This window comes from Lactuca sativa, chromosome 4 (genome assembly GCF_002870075.4).
Source record: "Lactuca sativa cultivar Salinas chromosome 4, Lsat_Salinas_v11, whole genome shotgun sequence".
NCBI classification, from domain to species: domain Eukaryota; kingdom Viridiplantae; phylum Streptophyta; class Magnoliopsida; order Asterales; family Asteraceae; genus Lactuca; species Lactuca sativa.
The window spans coordinates 331254116-331281585 of record NC_056626.2 but is presented as its reverse complement, the minus strand read 5'-3'; the positions used below and the strand labels follow the sequence as shown (position 1 = coordinate 331281585).

General features: G+C 34.5%; 2 protein-coding genes across 3 annotated transcripts; both read right to left on the bottom strand.

The window, feature by feature from the left end:
* Positions 1-1294: 1294 nt before the first annotated feature.
* Positions 1295-20604, bottom strand: LOC111917919 (protein SWEETIE). 2 transcript variants are annotated; one of them, XM_023913559.3, is made up of 48 exons: positions 20323-20604; positions 19210-19417; positions 18546-18652; positions 18195-18431; positions 17806-17895; positions 17621-17702; positions 17470-17534; positions 17244-17348; positions 17048-17137; positions 16866-16946; positions 16717-16785; positions 16469-16594; positions 16260-16363; positions 16029-16161; positions 15835-15941; positions 13156-13266; positions 12884-13048; positions 12730-12816; positions 11941-12034; positions 11792-11860; positions 11569-11694; positions 11419-11487; positions 11228-11332; positions 11054-11139; positions 10781-10937; positions 10505-10654; positions 10365-10414; positions 10161-10260; positions 10022-10078; positions 9752-9819; positions 8888-8981; positions 7881-8071; positions 7486-7630; positions 7306-7374; positions 7126-7182; positions 6783-6869; positions 6572-6700; positions 6013-6213; positions 5186-5650; positions 4889-4954; positions 4674-4771; positions 4479-4575; positions 4011-4146; positions 3035-3345; positions 2786-2920; positions 2529-2693; positions 2321-2446; positions 1295-2246 (listed from the first exon to the last, which is right to left on the bottom strand). In XM_023913559.3, the coding sequence occupies exons 1-48, from the start codon at positions 20485-20487 to the stop codon at positions 1440-1442; spliced, it is 6642 nt and encodes a 2213-aa protein (XP_023769327.1). In that variant the 5' UTR covers positions 20488-20604; the 3' UTR covers positions 1295-1439. The 2 variants fall into 2 exon arrangements, with proteins under 2 accessions (XP_023769327.1, XP_023769328.1); XM_023913560.3 differs by lacking the exons at positions 18546-18652; positions 19210-19417; positions 20323-20604 and having other exon boundaries at positions 17806-17885; positions 18195-18325.
* A 5656-nt stretch (positions 20605-26260) lies between these two features.
* Positions 26261-27153, bottom strand: LOC128133691 (protein FAR1-RELATED SEQUENCE 9-like). Its single transcript, XM_052771210.1, has 2 exons — positions 26374-27153; positions 26261-26290 (listed from the first exon to the last, which is right to left on the bottom strand). The coding sequence occupies exons 1-2, from the start codon at positions 27151-27153 to the stop codon at positions 26261-26263; spliced, it is 810 nt and encodes a 269-aa protein (XP_052627170.1).
* Positions 27154-27470: the final 317 nt, after the last annotated feature.

The window sequence follows — 27470 nt, the reverse complement described above, 5'->3', positions numbered from 1 at the left end:
TGCTATCAATCGTGTTTTTTCTCTGGTTGCTCAAGAAGAGAAACAAAAAGTTATATTGATTGATCAACATACATCAGCAGTTGCATTTGCAGCCAAATCTACAAACAACAGACTTGTTAACAACAATAACAGTGAAAATAAGAAGTTCAATAACAGAAACAGTCTTTCTACACACACTGTAATTTTCAAGGACATACTGTTGAGAAGTGTTATAAGATCCATGGATATCCACCAGGATACAAATCTAAGTCCAGAAATAATCAAATCAATGTAGTTACAAATGACAATATCACTGTTGATCCTTCCATGAATGATGATTTGAGTAACATGTTCAGAAGGATTCTCTCAAGCACAATGTTAATGTTTGCATTGTCAAATCATATGATTTCTGTAAATACAAGTGAGACTACTTCAACATGTAAATGTTATTCTTTTACTATTAAAAATGAATTACAATCTTGCATATGGATTCTTGATTCCGATGCATCTCAACATGTATGTCATCATATTATATGTAAAAGTTAGTTAGTTGTTATGTTCTTCTTCTGTATATGTAATCAGATAGATGATTGAATGAGAGTTTGAGAAGTTTTCTTCCTCATTTCTGTTGTCTAATAGCTTTAAACAAAAAAATTGAACTTGGTTTGTTTTTTTCCTACACTCACCTTTGTGTATTTTCCTTTATATGTATATCTTTTAGAATTATAATTCATACATAAATTAATTCCTATTTTTATTCAACTGAAGCACAACAATACATTAGTTTCAAAGATTACACGGTTATTCTAAAATGTAAGAACAACTCTCTTTTATATGATACTCTAACAACCACAATAAAAAAAAAATGAACAAAATCTTCTCGAGAATGCATTATGTTTTGTTTTGATGCTTTCTTGTTTGGTTCTTCCGGATAGCAAATGAACAATATTTATATGAAGGCCAAGTTATCCTATCATAAGTTTCTTATTTCCACAAGATTATCAAGAAGTTGAGAAAATTCTAACGACTTTTACAATATTCTAGAAACCTTAGACAATATCAATAACAAACAATTCAAAAATTATTTGAAACTAACCACATAGTATACTACTTATGCTTATTATTGATTATGTTGAAACTAATTTATATTGACAAATTCTAACGACTTTTAGGGATGTTTGGATATGTATTTTGAAAGTGATAATGCATAAATGAGTGATCAGAGAATAAAATAATAAACTATAATAGACGTTGTAACCAGAAATACATCAAAAAAAAAAACAAAAAAAAAAAAAAAAAAAAAAAAAAAAACTAGTGACCAAATAATTCAAAATCTTCATGGCAAAAATAACAAAATATGAAATGAAAGCATATCAATCAAAGCCACACATAACCTATTATAACCTCTATATCCCTATCAACAAATACACACCTGTTTCAAGGATCAAGTTACTCCCCGATCAACTGGCGGCAGCAGGCGGCAGGGGGCTTTCGTCATCTCCAGCCACCACCTCGGCCTCCACACCAGACAAGTCTTGATGTTGTAAATGCTCATTGTTCTCTAAAGCATCAGCATGAGTCGAGCCTTTTTCTTCTTCTTCTTCATTGTTAGATCCAGAAGAAGAAGATGATGATGATGATTTTGAGCTTTCTGGATCCACAGCGAATAGGTTCTCGATTCTTTGAGCCATCACCTCTGGATCCATCTCCACCTCCTCCTCCTCTTCTTCTTCTTCTTCGTCATCATAATCATCTTCATCTTCATATTCCTCCTCATCATTATCATCTTCCTCTCCCTCATCACCTCCACCACCTTCATTCTCGTTAAGAAATTCTTCAAAATCACGGCTTTCCTCCACCACGTCTTCACCCTTAACACTCACACTTGTGTTTTCTTGCTCATCTGAATCTGCTGTAGATTTAGATGACTCCAAATGTACTATAGATTTAGGTTCTTCTGAATCTACTGTAGCTTTAGGTTCCTCTAAACTCACTGTAGATTTAGGTTCCTCTGAATGTAGTGTGGATTTAGGTTCGTTTGTGGAGGCAGGAAAAGACTGGAAATTGTCCCAATCATCATCATCATCATCTTCTTCTTCTTCTTCTTCTTCTTCTTCTTGGATTTTTGTGGAGGCTAATGGAGTTGGAATTTGGCGTTTGGTTTCTTCAATTTGTGATGGCATTTTGATAATCAAGGGAGGGATTGATGTAGCTTTACTTGGAGTTGATGGACTCTGATCTTGTGTTACTGAAGCACGAATTATATCCTGAAAAGTACAACAATCGTTAAGTTTCTGTGCGTAAAAGACGTAAATGCCCTCCTAAGTTAACAATCAATCACCTGAAGTTTCTGGCGCCGTGTAAAAGGCATTGATAATAACGCATCTTTGAAATAGACTGCAGAAGTTTGACTCTGAGCAAGTTGAGAAACGAGTCTCATGGATGCGGTTTTTAGTTCTTTCACTTCCTGTTTTTTCAAAGTGCATGTTGAATGAAGATGAAAAATAACTAGAAATTTTTTTGGACATTGGGATTTGTTGTTTTATTACCTGAGAGAAATCGTTCTCTGAAGCTAATAAGACCATGACAATTGCTTCAAGAAGGAGGCTCATTAGACTTCTTTGAGATTCTGGAGCTTTAGAGGAAGTATGCAAAAGCATCAACACTTTTAAACAGTCTCCAGCAACACTCATTCCTTCCCTTGTAACAGGTTTCTGTCATTAAATAACAACAGCCAACCATGTCAAAAATTTAATATGTAGTTGAGAGTTGAGAAAGAAAGGTTTTGAAATGAATAATGATATACCTTTAAAGCTTGTTTGATAGTCCAGAAAATATCATTAAGAAGCTCGCCAATGAAGAACACTAGAAACGTGTTGTTGCTTTCGGAATTGGAATCTCGTATTACACTGGTTAGTGTTTGCAAGGCAATCGCCTGAACCTGCTCACAAGGAAATGATATCAGAGATCTTATCAACAGAATCCATGGTTTGAATTATCTTCATTCTTTTTTTTAATATATAAAAGACCAAAATACCCTTCGTACTGTTGTTACCTGTATGTACTGATCGTTGAGAACCTTGTGGAAGGAATTGGCAGATTGGCATAGAATGGCGTAGGATAAAGCTTTGGTGTCTGGGTTCTCAGTAATAAGTTGGATTTTGTGGGTTAATTTAGCAAATGTAATAATTTGTTCAAGAGAGAAAGCGAGCTTCTTTTGTGGTAATTTAGATGAGTTGTTCATCTTCTCCTCCTGTTGATGGATGTTCTTGATACAGTTGTTGGTTAGATAAATATTCATGTTCATACAGGCTCCAATTATGGTCCTCAGATAGACTGCATCATCATCATCCAGTGTAGATTTTTCTGACAAATAACACACCAAATTCAGTTATACAGAAAATATAGCATCTGTTTTTTGTTTCTTTGTTTTACACAGATTTCTACTTCCAATTTTTTTTCTTATTAAGCCATTGTACTTTGAAAATCTATTTAAGTTTTTTTTTTTCTTATTAGGACACTATTATTAAGCTTGAAAATGCATAAGATAGATGTTTAAATTGTTTTGTTGGATTCAACCCCTATGAATAAAAATCTACTTTTTTAAATATCAAGGAATTTGCACAAATGGTCCCTATGGTTTGGGGTAATTTGCACGTTTGGTCCCTAACTTATTTTTTTAACTCCTACTGTTTGTTTTTGGGTGCTTGGTCCCTGTCTTACCTAAAAAGACTATTTTGCCCTTGATTTTTTAAATTATTTAAATAAACACTCCCCCAACCCCACTTCTACCTCACCTTACCTTACCGATTCCACTTTATTTAAATAAATTAAAAAAATCAATGGCAAAATAGTCTTTTTAGGCAAGATAGGGACCCAAAAACAAACTGTAGGGGTTAAAAAAATAAGTTAGGGACCAAAAGTGCAAATTACCCCAAACTATAGGGACCATTCGTGTAATTTACTATAATAATTTAAAAAAAAAAAAAAAAAAAAAAAAAAAAAAAAAAAAAAAAAAAGTTGAGACTCACCATTGACATGCTTTTTCAGCATAGCAACTAGAGATTGAACATAATCAACAGGTTTAGACAAGCATGTATCATTTGATGCTTCTTCAATGCACTTATATCCAATGATGAGAAATGCCAATGCTAATTGTAGTTGCTTCTGTAAAGACAATTAGAAGAATACACACCTCAATTGGACACAAAGACAACATAAATATATAATAAAGGGATAAATTGATGAAATAGCAATGTTCTTAAATTTATCTGTGCATTACAGCATCCTACTTACATTTCTTCTTATTACAACATTGTACTCAGTTTTTGCTTATTAAGACATTGAGCTTTGAAAAATCTTCCAATTATAGCAGTGGATGACATTGTCATATAATTGGGTAGAAATGAAAGCAACATTGTATAATAAACAAATCGGTCATAATAAAACTACTAATAAGAGAAGTTTCAACAATTCTACATTAAAAACATGCAGGTTACCTTGGGTTCTACACGAGTCAAAAGATTGATTGCTGAAGTAAGAGACAGAGATATTTTATCCTCCCAGCTTGAGTGACTGGATGATGTTACATCAGCACTGACACAAAGCAATTTAATCAGAAAAATGATAAATTTCAATTATAATTTAAATATGAAAATAGGTAAAGCAACAAAAGATCATGGTTTTGAGTTTACCTTTGTAAGAACTTGAAAATGAAGGACAAACAAAGTTCAGCTGCCTGATATGCAAAATCTTCCGTTTCGAAAAAATCCTTAGGGCAGTTCTGTACAATCTGTAAAAGAATTAAATTTCATGTCAATGTCATAAATTGAAAGTCAAAAATCCAAGAAATATTCATAATTATATAAAAGGAAAGATAAACATGCCAATGTATCTTCCATTTATTTACCTGTGATAGAACTGAGATTGCATGGCTATCCAATATATCCTCCATAAAGATGTAGTATGAAAAAACCTGCATCCATAAGTTTAACCTTAATCAGAAGCATATAAGAAGGTAGAAACTACTGATGAATTAGGAAAAAAAAAAAAAAAAGATCAATAAGAATGTCAATGGACAACAATATAGCATCCTCTTCTCACTTCTTCCTATTACAACATTGTACGTTGAAAAATCCATCCAATCAAGAAAAAAGTTGAAAACACAATGCTATAATACACAAATAGATAGAAGTAAGTAAATCACCTGCAGGAGTTCCCGACATATATCGATAGTAAGAAATCCCATCCTGAAGAACTTTTCAGCAGATAGGAAGCCGAAAACTGGTAAAATAATTTCATAAAACTTCATAGCTATCAAGTATCTGGAGTCAGAGGCAATGTTGGATTTTACATAATCCAATGGGATAATGGTTTTATCAGGAGTAGCATGTTGTCCCTGAAAGAGAACAAGTAAAGAGAAGCTCCATAGAAACTGATAGTCTTGCTGTTTCAATTCCACCATGTTGTATCCAGAGAAAAACACACTTTTGGATGTTTTTTCAGTTTTGGATGTGTTTTCTGATGTTCCGGAAGATTCATTTGTGTCCCCATCCACTGGAACTGCATCAAGAGACACTGCTTGCAAGATGAACGGCCAGGATTCTTCTAAACATTGCTTCAGCTTTTTGGCAACCAGAGAGGATTGAATTCCATCAAGGAATGGTTTCCACTGCAGGAAAAATAACACAGAGAAATGTTATATACCTAATACTTCCAAACATGATGTGTGCTTTCTATTACAGCGTTATTGTTTCATTTTTTTATCATTAACACATTGTACTTTGAGAAACCCATCCAACTATAGCATTGTACTTATATTTGTTTTCTTATAAAGACATTGTACTTTGAAAACTCTATTTAATTATAGCAATGAAAAACGTTTTGTATTGGATGACATTGCTATAACTAAGTAGTTTTTGTAACGTAAAAGATTGCAATAGGAAGAAAGGAAAGCAGGATGCTATGATAAACAAATATATGAAAATGTGTTGCATTTAACCGAAAAGTATACAAGGAATATATTTAGCTTACATGAATATTGGGGCGTGTGCGGAAGCAGACATAACTGTAATCCTTCAAGAGTGAGAGCCAGTAGTTGCCCAATGTATTTGAATTTTTTGAGAATAATGGTAATAATGCAAGATACTCCTCAGGGATGCTGTTTTGTCTCCTCAAGAATGCATATGTATAACATTTGAGAGAGGCATGGGCTGTTAATAGTCTTATCTTGATCTAGGGAAAAAAAAGTAGAGGGAGAATCAGTAGAAATTCCATCTGAGAATTCTATATCAATAAAGAAGATCAAGCTAGTGTTTAAAAAGGTGGTCAAATGGTTACAAGACCACCTCATTTTTTTTGTGATTAGCCCATAAAGAATACATTAATTATGTAGTTAAATGATGTATGTAGTAGAGTTACAAATATGAAAATTCATTTCATTACTACATGCCAACCAAACATGATGATGGAATGTATTCCATCCCACCAAGTAGAACCCAAAAGAAGTAGAGTCTGAGGAAAGCATATTGGCATATTGCAGAAACAAAGCCCCTCTAATAAGATAAATATGATTGGAGGAAAAGGTCTGTACCTTACATGAAACCCATTCAGCAAATGATGGATAATAAAGATCTTTAAAGTCCTCAAGGGGTTGTGAAATTAATGCAAATATCCGTTTGACAGCCAACTGATCGCCACTAATCATACCACTTGTCAATATCTGCAAAAAGTATCTATCATGAACACCACACCTTAACATTATCTCAGAAAAAAAAAATTAAACAATGTTTCGTGTGTTGAACCTTAGAAGCCAGCTGTAAACCTGCTTCCAAAAGAATTGGTCCAGATGATGTGTCCAGTGCTGTACGAACAGCAGAAACAAGCTGAGCCTGCAATTATAAATAACATATGGAACCATGGCATAACATTAGAAGCAAACCTATTTAGTGCAAATGTTTATTACAGCATCCTACTTACGTTTCTTCCTATTACAACATTGTAACAGTGAAAAATCTACCCAAACACAAAGCTAAATGAATAGATATTCAGGTAGAAATAGAATATCCTAATGAGAAAAGAATGAAAGTAGGTTGCTATTTAAGGTAAATGACAGCAGGTTGACTGTATCCATAACCAACACCATACCTGGTTCTGTTCCAATAATAGATGTCCAGGAAGCTCAGGGTCAGGTACCTTTCCAAACTGCAATCATATACAATACAACTTTTGAGAAATTATGGATATAGGTATATTGTTGATGAATGAAACACAAAGGTGTGCACTGCAGTGCCAGTACCACAATGTTATGTTTAGATATTTATTTACCTTGTCCAGAATAGTACTTAGAAGTCCCACACCAATGGGGCACATGTTTTCAAATTGAATTGTGCTTATCTATGAGTTGAATAAATAAATAAATAAATGTTAGGTGGTATAAACATAAATGGAGAAAAATGCATCTGTGTAATGTTAGAATTTAAAGTGATTATTAGATTGATCACGTACCTGATAAGCAAGAGATATGAGCTCTTGCACCTGGAGGACTAACCAATCACCAGATTTCAGGTCTTTGGCTGACTGGCTTCTCGCCAATGAAAGGTCAAAGTGAGCAGGATTCTGTCCAACAGCATCTGGGACATGACTCAAGCACCTGATTCCAAAATAGCAATATATTTATTATATGGATATGGATTCAGTTCAATCCTATATCTCTAATGCTACTTTTGTTTTTTCTTTTTATAAAAACTAGGATAATCGCTCATAGAATTGGTTTCACTGTGTGGTTATCCCCATTAAGTCAAAAAGATACAGCACCTTAATGTTGCATAGACATACAGAAGAAAAGATGGAAGCATAAATATAAATTAGTCATAGATAAGAGGAGGATGAGGTTCACATACTCTGCAGCAAATACTCTTGTTCGATATCTGAGGTGTTTATCTCTGGCAATATTGGCTCCAGGTGAACTTTGAGAGCTTGAAACCATGTTCTCATCATCATTCCCATAGGATTTATCTCCCTCATGGCCACTGGTAGGATCATCATCCAATTCTTTGTTGTTTCTGGTATTTCCACTAGATGTAGCAAGAACCTGGATCCACATTTCCACATTTAGGAACCAAGTAATCCAACCCATGAAACTTTGCCATTTATTCTTTCTACTTTTTCAAAAACTAGGTGATTAAACCAAAGCCAAAGCATCAATGATCAAACTAAGAATAAAAAACCATTATAAGAAGCATTTTATACCAAGACACATAGTGACCATTATGCTTTACAAAAAAGAAAGAAACTACATATGCATCACGACAAGGGTACATGCAAGAAGAAGCAACATACTTTCATTTATTTGAGTATTATAACATCTTACTTTCATTCCTTGTAGCATTTTATTTTTCTTATTAAGGCATTGCAGTTTAAAAAAATCTGCTCATTTATAGCATTCTACTTCCAATTTGTTTCTTATTTAGACATTATTCTTTGAAAAAGTAAAAATTGCTTTGTATTTGGATGCCATTGCTATAATTGGGTAGATATTTCACAATACAATGTATTATAAATGAAAGTAAGATGCTATAAACAAATAAATGAAAGTATGTTGCTATATGGAAACTAAATCCTAACTCCTTCAAGATGTATATATGATCCTTGAGTTTGACAAGTGCATCATAAGGAGCTATGGTCCAAACAACAAATAGCAAGTCTATTATACATTACAAGAGTGTCATTAAGCAAAGGAAATATGAAGGGCACAAAATTATGAGCGCATGATGTCTAACTTTGTAAGTTACAACAGGAATACACGTAAGAGTTTAAGAGGAGACAAACAACAGCAACCCTATAAGTTACAAAATCTACAACAGCAAATATGGAGAGAGAGAGAGAGAGAGAGAGAGAGAGAATATACCAAGTTACGGCATATTGATAGCCACCTAGATGGAAATGATGGGCATGATGTATAGAGCAATCGCATAATTGTGGCTTTCACCAAATTCCCAATCCTACAGTAGCAACAAGAGAGCTTTTATGTTGGGCAATAAAAATAAATGTATCATATATCTGCATAAGGATTTAAAAGCTACCAGAGTGGTGGGTAATATAATATCATAATAGATGAAAAAGGAAGAACATAAATGAGGCAATAACCAAATAGAGGTAAGTAGCTTCAAAATTAAGCATATATTAATAAGGTAAACCAATAGTTAAGAGTAAAAATGATAGTCTAGTTAATGAAGGAAAAAAAAAATGGGGATCTCTTTCTACAGTTTTATGCTCAAAAACCCCTAAATATCGAACAAACTAAATGCAACATTGCTAACGACTCTTGCCATTTATGGAAAAAATCCTACTAAAATTATCTCAATATTGTAATGTGTGCACTAAATATGGCCTTCTTGGGGAGCATAATGGTTGATTTTGCTTTTTGGAGTACTATGGTACTAGCTCTAAAAATTTAGGGAAATGTGAAATCTAAACTATTCTTATTCTTATTTGCTTTTTTTGCTTCTTTTATTATTGTAATTCAGGGTTATGCCATAGTAACTTGGGCTTTCGTTAATCCACTTATTAGTATTCAGTAATAATACATTATTATTGCATTGTCCTCCTCAAAGATAAAAATAAAAAAACAAAGGTGGTGATGCAAATCAAGATAGACAAAACATCTGAAGCTAACCAGAGTTTTATAATGCAACAAACAGGTCACATTTTATTATACAAAAGTAAAACCCTAATGAAGTAAAAGATAATATATCAATAACAAGATACATACTCGGTATCAGTTTCTTCATCTAGCATGTGGAACAAGTTCTCTTCTATTTGTTCATGAATAACAGGATCCTGCAAACAGTCCCATCAGTAAATAGACATAATCAGTAGATGAGAACAAGAAAATGATTCTAAACTAAGGTACAAATTGCCTCTTTCATCATAAGTTAGGATATATTCATTCCCACAACTTTTACATGAGCACATGAGATATTTATATTATGAAATAGTTATGTTATTGTGAGAAAAAAATGTTTATGAATGTGTAGCTTACTGGGTCCTTCTCAATGAGATGTCGCAGAGTGGACACAGTAAGATGTCTCAAAGTTGGCTGTTGCAAAGAAGAAACTGTTTCAGAAACAAAAAATAACAATTTTCTATTAATACTTTTAACAGTCACCAGCAAGAATTACCTGTCTTGATGAAAGAGTTGAAAGGAGAACTTTGACATGAGTATGAACTGTAACAGCTTGGGGAGCAAAGAGTACAAGTTGTTGGGTAAAACGAACACTTCTGCAAATTTTAAGAATAATCCATTAATAAAAGGTCTAAAACCAATAGTCATTGTAGAATAAGTTACTTTCTACAGATACAATCACAGTAGTAAGGTTGCTTACTCAAGAAGTGTTGCTGTTTCTTGCTGTGTGCTTATCTCTGCAATGACAGACTGTAGAAAACAAAAACAATTAAGTAAGTGTACATAACAACAACTGGAAATTAAATATATTTTATGAATTATGTAATTGAATTAACAAACCTTGCAGCGTGAAAAGAATATACTTCCAGGGTGAAGTTCAGGACCAAGAACAGCAACAATTGCATTGATGAGGCGACCTACTCCTTGCTGAAGCACAACCCATCCATTCTCTTCAGACAAAAGGATATCCATAGCAAGGCCAAGTGTTGCCTATAAGAGAATGACAGATTATATAATAAATATTAATTACAGCCAGTTAGTTCCTGTTTATTTTTATTTTTACATTAGAGAAAAAAGGTGAGAGAAGGTGTAAATACAAAAGGATATGTAATGTACCTGAACTTGTGAAACATAGGACAAGCCTGCAGCTTCTATTGTTAGAAGAAGTCCATGCAAAGCCCATACTTGTAGGTTAGCTATTGAACTCTTAGCTAGTGAAGAGATAGAATGCACAGTGGATGGAACTAAACTTGATAATGCCATTCCTCCTGCGCTGCATACAACATGAGAATGATAAATCTTTTGCTTTTTCAGGAAATAAAAATAAATAAATTATGAGAAAACAAGTAACTTCACTAAAAAAGACACACAGCATAAAAAGACAAATACCTGCGATGGATGCAACCAAGAGCTAGAGCAATTGATCCAGCATAATGCTCTGGTGCGCCAGTTACATCATTAAGCAGTGATCGAGTCTAGTCAAAATCAAAACAAATTAAAAAACGGATCATGAGATTTTTAACACATTCTAAAATGAAATAAATAAAAATATCAAAAACTTACCAATCTGGCAGTAAACATATCATTTCCAAGGCGAGCTAGAAGCCCTAGCCCTTCTGATGATGCTCTTCGTTGTGATTCACAGGTGCCAGCCTCAGCAAGAATATTCTATCAAATATTTATAAAAAAATTAAAGTATGATGTGAATGTAAGCAAGTAAAATGTAAAATTACATTTACACCATAAAAAAAAACCTGAAAGATCCCCTGGGCTGCAGTTAATATCTCTGTTTCTAGTGGTTGGGAGTGATATGTAAGCATGGCCTACAAAATATGGATGGATGAGTGTTTAAATTGATTTAGGTATGTTGTATGATTTTCATGAAACCAAGAGTAAATGAGCACCTTTAATCCAGAAAGTAATCCCACGCATACGTTTGTGACACTGGTTGAATGTAGAACATGTTGTCTCCTTCCAGTTTTAAGAGACTGCTCAAGTATGCCAAGAAGTGATAACATCCCACTACTATCCTGGGGTGATTCTCAGATCAAGTTAAATTGGAATCCAGGAATCAATGATAATAAGGAGGAAAAATTAACACACACAATGACACAAAGAAAACACTACCTGAGTAGCAAACATGACTCCAAAGCAAAGGAGCATTTGGTTCACCAACATCTTGCTAATAGTCTCTGGCTGCATATTTATTCATTCACCCAATAAGTGTATAGAAAAGATTATGATTTTTTTTCTCCCATTGGATCAACAAAATATACCTGAGGGAAACTAGGGAGCTCATTCTCCCATACACATGGCAAAACGCCATCTTTTCCACCTTGAAATGCCCGAAGTTCATCTTCGAACCAATCCCTATGTGCAACAAGGATAATATAGACAACATTTAAAAAAAATACATGGAGAAAGAATCTGCACATGTGTTGCAGAATCATTTGGGAATCATGGATCCAATGGTAGAGATTGGAAAGAAAACCACTTGAAGGGTGTTTGGTTTGCAAATTGTTTAGGAAAGATTTGGAATCTGTCATAGGAAAAGGATTTTGAAGGATTTGGAAAGTGAAGGAATTCAATTCTATCATGTGTTTGGTTGGCAATAAGTGGAATGGAAGTCAATCCCTTTATTGATTTTTCATTCAAAAAACTTTTTTTAATACTTCAAAAAATATTTTAATTAATTTTTTTAAAATAATTAATTATTTTTACGACTTTTAGGTAAAAGATAAGAATTTTGATTCCATGAGAGAGATGGATAAGTAATTATAGTTCACAAATCAAAGGCTGATAGTTTATTGTGTAATTTAATGAATAGGTTAATGGGGATATATGTAATTTTAAAGAGTCATAGAAGAAAGGAATTAAATTCATGGGTTTTAGAAAGGATTTTTGAATTCCTATGGCTGAGGTATTTTGTAGATTTCAATTGAATTCAAATCTTTACTTATTTACAAACACAGAATTTACTCGGAATTGAATTCCAATTCTTGATAAATCCAACAAAATCCCATTAACCAAACGCCCCCTCAAGTTGATATGTAATGAGTTTATACCTTCCAGGAATCCAAGGACCTAACCAAGCATCTCTGCTGTCCAAAAGTATCCTCAAGTAGGAGCTTTCTTCATATTTGGAAGCCTCTCTGTTCCCCAAATCCAGCATATAAGGCAAAAAACACATACATATTCTTAATAAATGAACATTTTTACCTAAAGGGACTTGTGCATATTTGAAGAAGTTGTGGGTGATCACTCTTGTATGCCTTTGGATCGGAAAGTGACTGATAAGCTATCAATATTCTGCTGATGAATATGTCCACAGAAGCTTTCACATCAGGCGTCTTGGTTGTTAAGGAGGAAATAAAGTTTAATGCCCTGTTTTTTCATCATACATTGTGTTTGAAAAAATCAGCACATAAATATATACTTATGAGTCGAAAATAAAAATAAAAAACATCAACACTTTTAGATTCCACTCATACCGAGAAAGGTATAATAGCACTGGTTGGAGCAAGATCCCCTTGTTCACAGCATCATTAGATACAAAGCATCTTATAAAGGCATTTAGTGCTTCAAGTGCAGCAGACCACACACTAGAAAAGAAAAATGTGATTGTAAACATCATAACTTCACTGAAAAGGTTATCCTTATAAAATGGTAAATAATGAGTTTCAAGAATGAAATATAAGATGTTTCATAAGTGCAAGGTTTAGATAACAGTAACAAAAGAAGTCATATGACTTCAATATACAATGGCAAAGATTATAGGGAAATGAATACAAGTAACAAAACATGACTTACATTAGTTCCTAGCAAAAAGTTGAAAACTATATCTTTCAGCAGCTCATGACAGTAAATTTAAGGGATAATACTAATGTTAAGGAAAGGTAACAAACTATGTCTTTTTCTTTACTTTAGATCACTAAAGTTTTATACATTCTAGCCCATTGAACAACCGAATTTTGTTTCAAATTAAGACAGTCAACAGGGCATAACATTTTCAACCAGTTACCCTCTGATATGGCATCCTGGTGTCTACGTGGCATCCACATTGAACTTTATTCAATTGTAATGATATGAAAACTTAATATCATTTTAGTATACTAAACTTTAGAACTTATAACTTTATTGACAAACAGAATTAAGTTCTCCTGTTTTCCCCAATACCCACAGAATTCTTGATAAAGCCTTTGATTTCTCCTCTTCTTCTTTACAAAGCTTTGATTTTGTATCTACTTGTAAAATCCAGAAATATTTGTCTCTTTTTATCAAAGAAATAAGGATTAAAAATGGCAGACAGCAGAGGAACCGATGGGGAAAGGTGGCAGTCCTTCCGACCTGTGATGGAGGGGTAGGCCCAGTGTGAAAACCACTTCCTTTAAACCCATCATCCAATGAATGAGCATGTGCCCGATGTACCCCTAAGAAATTTCTTCCCAATCTAGAAGAAATTGCTCTCCTTTTTAGAGGTCTGATGTACCCCTAAGAAGGGATAGGAAATGGAAGGAACCATTGACAGATGCCTATGAAATTGGCGTATTATTGTCTACCAGTAAAAGGGGTAGAACAATAATGAAAGAGGAATGGGACATCGATCTTAAGGTTTCACCCATTGAACAATTGAATGTGATGGTGATTTCAATTTTCAATCTTAGCTATTCTATGGGTGAAACCCTAAGATTGATATCTCATTCCTCTTTCATTATTGGTCTACCCCTTTTACGGGTAAACTAGAATACGCCAACTTCGTAGGCATCCTTCAGTGGTTCCTTTCTTTTTCTACCCCTTCTTAGGGGTACATCGGACCTCTAAAATGAAGAGCCGATTTTTCTTCTAGCTTGGAAAGCAATTTCAAAGGGAAACAACAGGGACGTGCTCATTCTTTGGCAAATGGGTTCAAAGAAAGTGAGTTTCACACTGGGCGTTCCCCTCTAGCACAGGTCAGAGGGACTACCACCTTTCCCCATCGGTCCTTTTGCAGTCTGCCATCGTTAATGTATTTTTCTTTCATAAAAGAGACGGTACTTTCGGGATTTGACAGGGATCGTATACAAAATCAATTATTTATGAAGAAAAACAGGTGAACTCAAAGACATTCGGTCAAGAATTATGTAGAGATATTCGAGAAAACATGAGAAATCAAAGGGTATTTGTCAATAAAATCCAAAGTTTCAAGTTTAATAAACAAAAATAATTTTAATTTTTGATAAAATTAAAATCAAATAAAAAGTCCACGTGGACGGTATGCTACATAGACACCAAGTGGATGTATTTAAGGATAACTGGTTGAAAAGGCTATACCCAGTTGGATTGTCGTAATTTGAAACAAAAGTACGCGTGCAAGGGATAGAATGTATAATTAAAAACTTTAGTGAAATAAAGTAAAAAAAATGACAATATTACCCCTCTTAGATGATTTTAGGGTTTTTGATTGTGCCGCCGGAGTCCACCCTCCGTGGCTAGAAATGAAAAAGACTGCAAGATTTCGTGATTCATAGATCACCAACTAAGAATAAAAACAGTAGAAGAAAATGAAAATGAAAAAGCCTCGAGAGAAAACAACATAGTAGATCTTAGGTGATATAGGTGATGATGGATGTGGGAATCTAGTGCCTATTAGGGATTTATGGAGTCAAATGGAAGCAAGTGCAAATATGGATAGCATTGAAGGCAATCAATATCATTTACCAACAATAGAAATCCTTTATGCTTCCATTATCAAAACCATAGCACTGCTTTTTCGAGGAAAATTATAAGAATGAAAAAAAAATATGGATGGGAGAGATCAAGGGATGGAGGAAAAAGGAATGGTGGATCTAGATAGGAGCCCTATCTCACCATTGGGGAGAGAAGAAAATGGTGAATGTGTTTCTTGGGATGAATGATACAAGAGAGAGCCTTAATTTATACTAGAGCCTACCTCACTAAACAAGGAAAATACGTAACAAGAAAAGATACGCATTAACTTTACAACTAATTTACAGCCTAATATTAGCTAATTTACAGCCAATATACAATAAGAATTTAATGAAAAATTAAATTTCACGGTTGAGAATCACGTGACTGAGGCAAGCGGTGGACGCGTGTTCCAAGCTGATCCAAAAGGGCAGATGGGTAATTTCACCAACAAAAAGAGCATAACTGATGAAAAGTGGGCTAACCTTATTTTAGAAGACAGATCCTCAGATGAATCTGCTTGATCTTGGCCTCGACCACTAAAGACATCAGCCCATAACGAAAGAATATCAAACACCTGGTCTTCCATCTCCTGTACAACTCATGCAGCAGTTTTCAGTTTTCAGTTTTTAGAATCAAGAATTACTATAACGCCACTGAAGAAGAATAACAGTTATACCTCCTTTGGCATGGAAGACAACAAGGATGAGAGAAGTAACCATCCAGCTTCTTTTTCAACTGTAGCAACCACAGTGTTCCGGCTAGCTTCTGTTAGCATTTTTCTAGCTACATCAAGCATTGTTCTGGGCAATCTTTACACAAAAATAAATAAAAAGTTAAAAACCACTGTCTATTTACCACTTCAGCATCATAAATATGAAAGTCAACCTTAAAATTTTCAAACTGTTACCTGGCTGGATAACCAAGAGGCAGCTTTGGGGAGACAGATGCAAGTGCAGCCAAAACTGTAGCTTGTCCACTTAAGGAATCAAGCTCAACCTTCAGATTGTTTCCCTGTATACCATTTTCAGAAAACAATATATATAAACAACTGAAGCTGAAGCAACTGAATTCCAATTTTCCCTTAAAAAAAACTATGTCTTTGATGTAATATAATACCTTCCCAAATGACACATTTTCTCTTAGTGCCTTCAGTGTAGTGATCCCATAATTGACCAAACCACCAACACATGTCGGATCAATCTCTGCCAGTGCACGCAAAGTCAAGGCTGACTCAGAACGTACCTACCAATCATGTCCTTCCATTGTTACTTTCATCAATATCATTCCCTTCCAAAACAAGCATAAGGCCCAAAGCAACTCATATTCAACTAAAAAAAGATAACGAAAACATCATAATATCTTACAAGAGGTGAAGAGTTAGACAATGCTGCTACTGCTGTGTCATCAAGAACCTCCTTGAATTCAACAGGAACCTGAAAATGAACAGAGAAATTGAAAGTGATGTCATAATAAATTATTAAAAACAGCCTAAGAATACAGTAATACACCTTACCTCTCCTAAAGTTTTCAGGGTATATGACAAAGTGCGTAAAGCAGCAATTTTCATTGATGGACTTGCATCAGGGGACTGAAGCTGTAACAGAGAAATCATGCCAAGTCATTGGAACTAATGGAATCAAGAGAGATCATAACTTGAGTGAGATGAGATATGAGAAGTGAGAATTTGTAGCAAACCTGCTTTCCTAGATTAACTAAGAAGACCCTTTGTGTAGGTTCAGTCATTTGATCAATCACACCAACCCGTAGAATATAAAATACACATGCCTTTAAAAAACAAAAATAATACATTAGTAAACTGACTGATTCTTTAAAAACACAAAATCACACATTAAGAAAACAAAGGTAAATCTACAAACTGATAAGGAAATACCAATGATTGTGCATCTACAACAGATTCTGCACGAATCATATCCATAATCTGCACAAGATAATTTTGGAGCTCGCTATCTGGATGCATATACTTAAGCCGTATGCCCTGAAAAACTCAAAAAAAAAATGCATTATTCATAAAAGAGCATACGATTCAAAATGTAAAGCATAAAGGATAAATATTGCAGATAATATCCTAAAAATTAGCAACAGAGACAAAATTTTACCTGTAAGAAGAACACCCATGACAAGGTTATACCGATTCGCAAATCCTTTGAACGAGGTCCACTTGCTGCAAAAAATTAATACATCTATCAAAATATTATATATGACAAAAAAAACCGATGCAATGGAGTTCAAATTTTAACAAAAAGACACCTTTGGTGAAGGGCAATATAAGATGCTTTTGCAAACTCCCCTCAGGATTTTTTGAATTAGCCTGGCCTTTTTTTGGTTGCACCTAGAAGAATGATAAAATGTAAGATGACTTACAAAAACAAAAAGAAAGAAAAACAATGTAAGAGTACACAGATAGACATAAATTTGAGAACAAGATGGTATACCTGCGCTTGAGGGTTCATTACAAGAGCAAGCACAGCTCCTAAAGCTTCTGCAAAGGCATCCCGAACCGATGATACAGGATCTTCAAGAGCCTTATAAGATGCAGAATATCATATATGGGATTTTGATGCTATATACTAATAGACAACAACAACAACAACAAAACCCAAATCCCATATGAATGAGGTAAGGGTGGAAAGACTGTTTTCAAAGATAACCTCTGGGTATATGAAAATGCAAGCCCACAATGGGTAGAGGGATAAAGCAGAAGGTCAACACTAGCAATATAAGCTATATTGTGCAAAAAGCACAAAGAGAGAAAAGGAAACCCAGGGCCTAGACTACTCCTAAACTACTCCTAAGATACACAAAGTAACTAAGAAAGTGGTACCTTGACACAGTAAGAGGCGGAATTGTCAAGCTCTCCAGCTCCTAGGCCTGGACCTCCAATACTAGCAAAAGCTGTTAAACATCTTGCAGCAGCTTTCCTAACAATGAATGATTTGTCTCCAACACCCATTCGCATGATTATGCGAAATGCTTCTGCATATGCAGGTAAAGAACCATTGCCACCTGAACCCTCGAGAGCATTTCTAAGCATCTGCAAAGCCTCTCGCCTCACAAAATCCTAAGCATAAAGCAGTAAAAAATGGTGTAAGAGGAAAACAATCACACAAAGAATATTTGAAAATACCACATGCACATGGTAGATACAGAAAAGGTATGAGGTCTCTAAGGTTACCTCAGAAAACTTCATCAATTTTGCTACACTACTTGTAGTTTCAAGCAAACCAGAAGTGATTTTCTTCCCGAATAACCGATATAGCTCCCCCAAGCATTGTGCAGCACCTATATTTGTTGCAAATAAATATGAACTCCCAAAATACATGGCAGAAACTCACACAGATAAAAAGGAAATGAAAACAAGAATTATATCAAATCATGGGGATTAACTAAACATGATGAATAATTAAACACTTGAGTAAGTAACTTCATGAGTTGATTATTAAGACACAAAGTTTTATGGAGCTTTAAGACAAACAATCAATCAATCTTACCAACATACACAACCAACCATCTACAAGGTTACAATGACACCACCAACAGCAAACATGTTAAAAGTTCTACGTGTTATAAATAAACTGACATGTTGAATGCATGTACGCAACAAAAAAATTGGTAAATTATTTATATTTATTAATATATGTTCTACCCTCTATGCAGAATGCAGCTAAAGTTCACTAATAGTAATAACTCTGATGCCATCATAATTGTCAAGATATAACAGAAATGAGAACAATGTAATCCGAATCATATATTGAAAGATATTTTATTAGAAATTAACTAATATTCATATAAAAAACAGGCATGCATATTGAATTGAAGCATAAAATAAATAGACAGACCAGCTATTCGCAAGGCTTCATTCTTCTTTCCATCAGAAAGAAACCCCTGAAGGCTGCTGACTCTTGAGTAGATTGAGATGTTATCCCCCTTATAAATGATTTTACCCATTGCAGCAGATGCCAGGTGGCGCACAGGGCGCCTTGCACCAAGAACCAGTAGAGAAAAGAGTGCATCCTCGCATTTCCTTTGCCACAGAAGTACTGACTCCTGATAATTTCAAATTAATTATTCAGATGTAGAAACTTCCATCATAAACTCCTAATCCCTCAATTCTTAATTAAGGAGTCCACATTCGATTTATGAGATTCAAACCCTACTTCCCAGATTCAAGTTTTAGACAACATAAAGTTTTGGTTTTAAGAATTAGTCCAAAGAAGTTCAAATTTTATTGAAGTTGCAGAACATATTCATGTTTCCATTGTTGTGCCAGATTCAAGATTAATTGACCTTAAAATTATTCTAAAACAAAGCCTTTCCGTATTTCTATATACAAGTTTTATGTATTGTTTCTTTAAAACTAGCAAATCCATGTCAACTTTAAAGTTGGAAAGTAGTTAGGGTGTCTCTCTAACATCAAACAGGATGAATTTTACTAAAATCAATGGCAAAAACGGATAATTTTTTTCTTTGGCTCAACACAGTGATTAAATCCAGCTGTGGCGTACTCATCAAGCGATGGAAATCAATAAAACCTCATATAATTAAGTTTGCTTCAAGTACTGCCATGGACTGTTACTGTCAGGCAGAAGAGAGTTTATTTCCTGTGTAAGAGCATTTCATATTGTCTTTTTCCTAATTTTAGACTATAGATTAATATGGATATTCCATTTCACTAATAACTATACGAAGATCATACACTTGACATTATAAATTTTGATTTCAGTCTAGTAAACATGAGCAGCTAAACTTGAAGATCCAATATCCTACAGGTCATGACGTACAATGCCTATTCCTAGAGAAGAAAACAGAAGCAATGGCATATAACTGGGTGTAGTTTGTCATCAATTTCACAATCAATATGTTTTAGTGACGTAAACCGAACAAAATAATCATATTAAAAGTGAACTGAAACAAATCATGCGTATCACAAAGAAATGTAGACAGGCGCATACCTTGGGCTCGTCGTGAATGGAGGAAATGAGATCGGAAAGAAGATCGAAGCAGAGGAGAGGATCAGGAAGCTTGTGAGATGCGGAAGCGACTATAGATTCCAATTGTGCGACTAACACTCCAAATCTTGATAGAGGGACGTTTTCTCGAACGTAGGTCCTCACCATCGAAGAGACTGGAGTGCTGCTGCTTAGTATTGTTCAATAGATACACAATGGAACCATGAGAGAGCCAGAGATATGTGTTTAGGGTACAAGTATGAAATATTCGTGTTTAGTCTGGTGAATAAAAGAGACAGGAAATTCGGGGTCGTAGAAAAGTGTAGTAATAAATGAAATACGTGTATCTAATGAGGCTTTAAAGGGTAAATGAAATACATATATAATGTTAAGGGACGATGACTTATATGGGTAATTATGTTTCAAAATCGTTCAAAAAATATCATTCAAGTTTGGTGTGTCCAAAAAGCATCATCCAAGTAAAAAATTTGTATAAAAAACACCAACGAAGTATGTTCTTTGTTCAAATTTGACTTTGTGTAACCGGTAATCACCGGTAAAAAACAAATAAAGAAAAAAAAAATAAGAGGAAATGATTCAAAGAGGTAACTATGTTTTAAAATCTTTCAAAAAACATCATCCAAGTTTGGTATGTTCAAAAAACACCATTCAAGTAATTTTTTTTACAAAAAACACCAACAAACTATATGTTTTGTTTAAATATTACCCACCGGTAACTGGCTCTTACATGTTAAATGATGACTTGGCTTAACTATTATGGCATGGCATAATAATTATTGACAAAACAATAAATGATATATTCCTCCTTTAAAACTCGATTTAGGGTTTCTTCATAAACGAATGACTTCTTCTTCTCCTATGATTGCTCTTCTTCTTCTAAAGTGATGATCTCGAACTCAAGTCCAAAACCCTAATTCTTAACTTAAGGCAAAAAGGGCTCCTTTACCCCTCCCTCCCTTAATGGGCCTCCATCCCCTAAGGCCCAAATCCATAAAAGCCCCAAAAGGCATCCAAGCCCAACTATAAGGCCTCTAAGGCCCAATATGGCCCAAGAACCCCCAACATGGCCCTAAGCCCAAAAAATGACATGCTACAATCAGATGGACCTAAGGCCCAACTTAAACAAGTCCATGCATATGCCCAACATATGTTGAAGCCTCTGCGATTCGGATTTCAAGCTAGTATGCCTGACGCTAGGAGTACGTCAGGCATACTGGCTTGAAATCTGAATCGCAGAGGCTTCAGCATATGTTGGGCATATGCATGGACTTGTTTAAGTTGGGCCTTAGGTCCACCTGATTGTAGCAGGTCATTTTTTGGGCTTAGGGCCATGTTGGGGGTTTTTGGGCCATATTGGGCCTTAGAGGCCTTATAGTTGGGCTTGGATGCCTTTTGGGGCTTTTATGGATTTGGGCCTTAGGGGATGGAGGCCCATTAATGGAGGGGTAAAGGAGCCCTTTTTGCCTTAAGTTAAGAATTAGGGTTTTGGACTTGAGTTAGAGATCATCACTTTATAAGAAGAAGAGCAATCATAGGAGAAGAATAAGTCATTCGTTCATGAAGAAACCCTAAATCAATTTTTAAAGGAGGAATATATCATTTATTGTTTTGTCAATAATTATTATGACATGCCATAATAGTTAAGTCAAGTCATCATTTAACATGTAAGAGCCAGTTACCGGTGGGTAATATTTAAACAAAACATATAGTTTGTTGGTGTTTTTTGTACAAAAAGTTTACTTGGATGGTGTTTTTTGAACATACCAAACTTGGATGATGTTTTTTGAACGATTTTAAAACATAGTTACCTCTTTGAGTCATTTCCTCTTGTTTTTTTTCCTTTATTTGTTTTTTACCGGTGATTGTCAGTTACACAAGGTCAAATTTGAACAAAGAACATACTTCGTTGGTGTTTTCTATACAAATTTTTTACTTGGATGGTGTTTTTTGGACACACCAAACTTGAATGGTATTTTTTGAACGATTTTGAAACATAATTACCCATATAAGTCATTAACCCTAATGTTAAATGGCATAAAAGTCTTTAACTTTTTAAAAAGGTTATTGTCGTTGTAGCCAAACAAACTTTAATACATTGATTTAAGTGGTTTCTCGTGACTATTTTGGCATTTGAGGGGCACGTAATTGTATTTGTATGTTTTAAAATGTCATTTTTTTTAAATTTGAAGGGGTCATCCGGTGACACTCATCATACCTTGCACTTTGCCAATTTCATGTCATTGCCATCGAAATTAAAGAAATCCAGGTCATTGTCATGTGGGTGTGATAATGTTTACCCTAGTTTTTCATTTAGGCCATTGTTAGGTGGGTCTTATAATGTTTACCCTAGTTTTCCATTTGGGTCATCCTACCTTGGAGCAAATTGGTACTCCCATTCCCTTCTCCACATCTCGCGCTCCAGATTTCACTATCTCCCTCCACCCAATTTGCGATCTTGGTGATTGCGACTGGGTTAATCACCGACGTTATCGACCCATGGAGAGAACCAGACCCAACAATGGTAGCGGAAGTGTGGCGGTTTTCAGTGGAGGTTCGTGAATTTCAAGCCAAGTCGAGGGGTATCAGCTATGAGAAGACGAGGAAATGCCATGTTGGGGTTTGCTTTTGGCGTTGGTGCTTGCAATGATACAAATCTGAGCTTGAGCTTTGGTGCTTGCGATGATACGAGGTTAGTAAATTGTTCTGAGAGGGGAGTTTTGATATATATCAAGAAATTCAACCTATAACACTTTAAATCAATAGTGTTTGTAACGCCCCAAATTTCAACCCAAAATTTTCAATTAAAACATTAAGTGTTTATTTAAATCACAACCACAAGATCTTAAAACATTTATCAAAGTATCATTTAAAAGTTATCATGTGCACAAGTCCCCCATTGATGTGATGCAATCGAGTCGTGCCCCTCCTTTGATATAAGAAAACCCAAAACATGTAAACCACAAATCGTAAGCACAAAGCTTAGTGAGTTTCCCAAGATACCACGTATAGCACAACATAAATAAACAGCTATGGGTTATCAGCAACCCGAGGGACTATCAGCAGTCTTAGTGAGCAACAACACGTCATGTGGGTTATCAGCAACTCTAGGGACTATCAACAGTCCCAGTGGGCAAACAACACGTGATGTGGGTTATCAGTAACCCTAGAGACTACCCGCAGTCTCAGTCACACATAAATAGCAGATCATATTAACAACAAGCGAGAACCAGTTGGTCAGCACACACACACACACACACACACACACACACATATATATATATATATATATATATATATATATATATATATATATATATATATATATATATATGGGATAGTGAATATACATTATAGCCCCACCCAAGCTTAGCTACTTTAATTTTCTAAACTGCGTCGTTTGGAGACTAATTTACATTATACCACGTCGTTTAAAATTAAAACCCCATATTAGGGAAGACAACAAAATACACCTCGTTTTGGGTGTATGTGGTCGTATATTCAGATGAGACGAGTAGATGGGAGCAGATTCAAAGCAATAAAAAGATAGGGCATTTGTTGAAAGAAATCGAGATACAGAAGCCATAATTGAACGTATGTAGGTTCTCGGTCCCCTGTGTTGCTATGTGGTCACGGGAACACCAAAAAAAGAGGGTAATCGTTGTTGTTGGTGACGCTGACCATCGGAGACGACAGAGGCGGCGTATAGCCGGAGGTGGCCGGAAAAAGATGTAAGTGTAACCAATTTCATATTTCTGCTATGCAATTTCAGATTGTCGATTCATATGAAGCCCTGGTCAGATTTCCTTTATTGTTAATTTACTCACTCACCAACGATTGAAGCCATTGGCGGAACTAGCATAGAGCCGGGGGTAGCCCTTATTACCCCCCATATTTATTCCTCATTTTCATTTCCATCCGATTTCCGGTGCTAGTAACATTTTGTGATCAAATCTGTGCATATCAAGTGTTTGATGGAATGCATGAATGAACTTCACTTCTTATTGTTGCTTTTGTTTGCTATTTAGCAGCATATAGGTTAAGATTCTCGTTAAACATTAACCGATCCTAATAAAAATTACATGAATTAATTATAAAAAATAACTTGGAATCAAATGTTTTTCCTTTCATTTGGAATTGGTACACCAACTTCCAAGTAATGATGACAGTAGAATGTGATATTCTTGTCATTTGTTCAATTGATGTGATAACAACTGGCAGCATGTTAAGGCGGTTCTGAAATCGAGTTTTTTGGTCATGCTAAAAGATCCATTTTACAAAGAGCAGATTTTGATGTGATATTATTGTTTTGGATGTTAAGGCTCCTCTGTCGATTGAAGGAATCTGCATATAATTATGGTGGTATTCCCATAATTCTCCATTCATAGTATAATTAACTCAGTTTTGTTGTTCCAGATTCAATATCACCTCTACTGATATTGGACTTTTTACTTCAATAAACACTAGCAATCAAGAACTTTATGAGAAGAAACGGGTTTCCACTTGATTTGGTTACTTACAACATGGTTTTGAATTATTATTGTGATGTATTGATGTTGGAAGAAGTTGAAAAGCTAATAAAAAGTATGGAACGAAGTGCACATCATGTAGGTAGCCAAGCATATCGCCTCTAAAAGTGTTGGCTTTAATGGCCACCATTAATGTTTGGAAGATTTGAAAGTTCATTATCATTAGTTGTAATTAGTTGTAAGGATTTGGTAACTTTATATATGGTGCTACCATATTTTTGGTCTTTTGTTTCAGTTTGTAATATGTACATTCCCAGCCATTAGTGGGGTTTTTTATTATAATAAAAGTATTATTTCAAATCTCAAAAAGACTATGTTGATTACTAGATTTGGTTACTGTTGCATTATACTTATTAACAACATTGTATTTGAACAAATCTTTTTATTAACATAATTACACTTTCAACTTATTGCAAAAGTCTTAATAAGGCATTAATTTCTAACAAATAATAGCAGCTTAAGTTTATATTTAACACTTATACAATATACTTTCTTTTTCAATCCTTTAACTGCAGCCTACTATTATTTTTAACCAACAATAGCATTGTACTTTCATCTTTTATCCATAATACCTTGTCCTTTCATTTTTAATATATAATAGCATCGTACATTCCTTTTTTACATATAATAGCATCTTGCATTTATTTTTCACACATAATACCCCCGTACTTTCATTTTTAACATATAATTGCATCGTACTTTCATTGTTTACCCATAATACCCCTGTCCTTTCATTTTTAATATATAATAGCATCGTACATTCCTTTTTTACACATAATAGCATCTTACATTTATTTTTCACACATAATACCCCCGTACTTTCATTTTTAACATATAATAGCATCGTACTTTCATTGTTTACCCATAATACCCCTGTCCTTTCATTTTTAATATATATTAGCATCATACATTCTTTTTTTACACATAACAGCATCTTACATTTATTTTTCACACATAATACCCCCATACTTTCATTTTTAACATATAATAGCCTCGTACTTTCATTTTTTACTCATAATATCCCTTTCCTTTCATTTTAAATATATATTAGCATCATACATTCTTTTTTACACATAATAGCATCGTACATTTGTTTTTCGCACATAATACCCCTGTATTTTCAATTTTAACATATAATAGCATCATACTTTCATTTTTTACACAAAATACCCCCGTACTTTCACAGTTTACACATAATAGCATTAACCATTCAAAATTTTCATTCCAAAATAGCAACTTACACGATTTATGTCCAAAACTGGAAAAAAAAGACAATTAACCAAAACTAGAAAAAAGAATAATCAGCCAAAATTAGAAAAAGAGGACAATTAACCAAAACAAAATGTCATGAACCATATAGATTTTTCACTTTCTCACATTAACTACATATCTCATCATTTTTTCTCTTGCAACGCTTCATCCACCTGTTACATGAAAATATAAATAGATTATTATATAAATATAAGAACTCTAAAATAATGAAAAAGTAAGTTAATACTATAAGTACCTTTCTTTTAGAACAACTAGTAGCATAATGACCCAATCCTTGACAGTAAGAACATGTTCGTTTTTTTGGCACTTCTAAAGAAGAATTGATTCTAATAGAAATTTTAGGACGCCCTTTTGTGTTAGTTGGACCAAGGGGATCTCGTACAGATAATTGAGGCATCATATCAACTTGTGAAATTCTCACACAAGAACCTTGAGATACGTTCTCATCCGGTATAGGTTTTTTCCGGATTGCTTGGTATTGTAAGAGCTTTATCAATATGTTATTGACGTTTTCTATTTCTGAAGGGGAGTCTTTTGCTTGTTCGATTAATTTATTAAAATTTGAACGGACACACCATAACGTGTAAGCACTAACTCCATTTTCGTTATTCATTTCTCCGAGTCTGATGCTACGTTTACCCACCTTATACCTGGCATTAAGGGTCCACCGAGGTAAAATGTAGTGACTCGGAAGTGTGTCAACATGCTTCTTCTTCATCACATATAGGCTATGTTTGCATAAAATCCCACATGTCTCATACTTAGCACAAGAACATGTGACGTGCATCTTGTTTAACAAACAAAAGCTAACAATCCGCCAATATTTTTTGTCAACGTCCAGTTGCCCAACTCGATACTTGATTTCTTCTGTCCTTTTGCTTAGAGTCTCATGCATTAAATTGCTAGTAGCTTCTATCCATTCTTTTTTGAAAATCTCAAAAACCTTTCGAGTATAACACTCACCTGCCTTTGCTTCAATTGGATGTATTGAGGAAAGAATCGGCCTCGAGTTCATAGTCTTAAAATCTTCATCTTATTCGGTGGCCCTTCGTGAAGCAACTGCTTTGTCATATTGTACTCAAAAATCATTCAACATGGTACTCAGTTAACAAAATCATCAAAAAATGAATTAATACTCTCACTTCGTCCACTTGTTGTCATGCCGGCCAAGAAAATATCCTTTAAGAAAGCTTTAGCCCAATGTATTCGTTGGTTATACATATCAGTTATCCAACAATTGTTTTCGAGTTTATACTTATCACATATAACTTCCCACCTAGTTTCAAATTCTTCAATTGTGTCACTCATTACCCATTCTTTATACAATTCTTG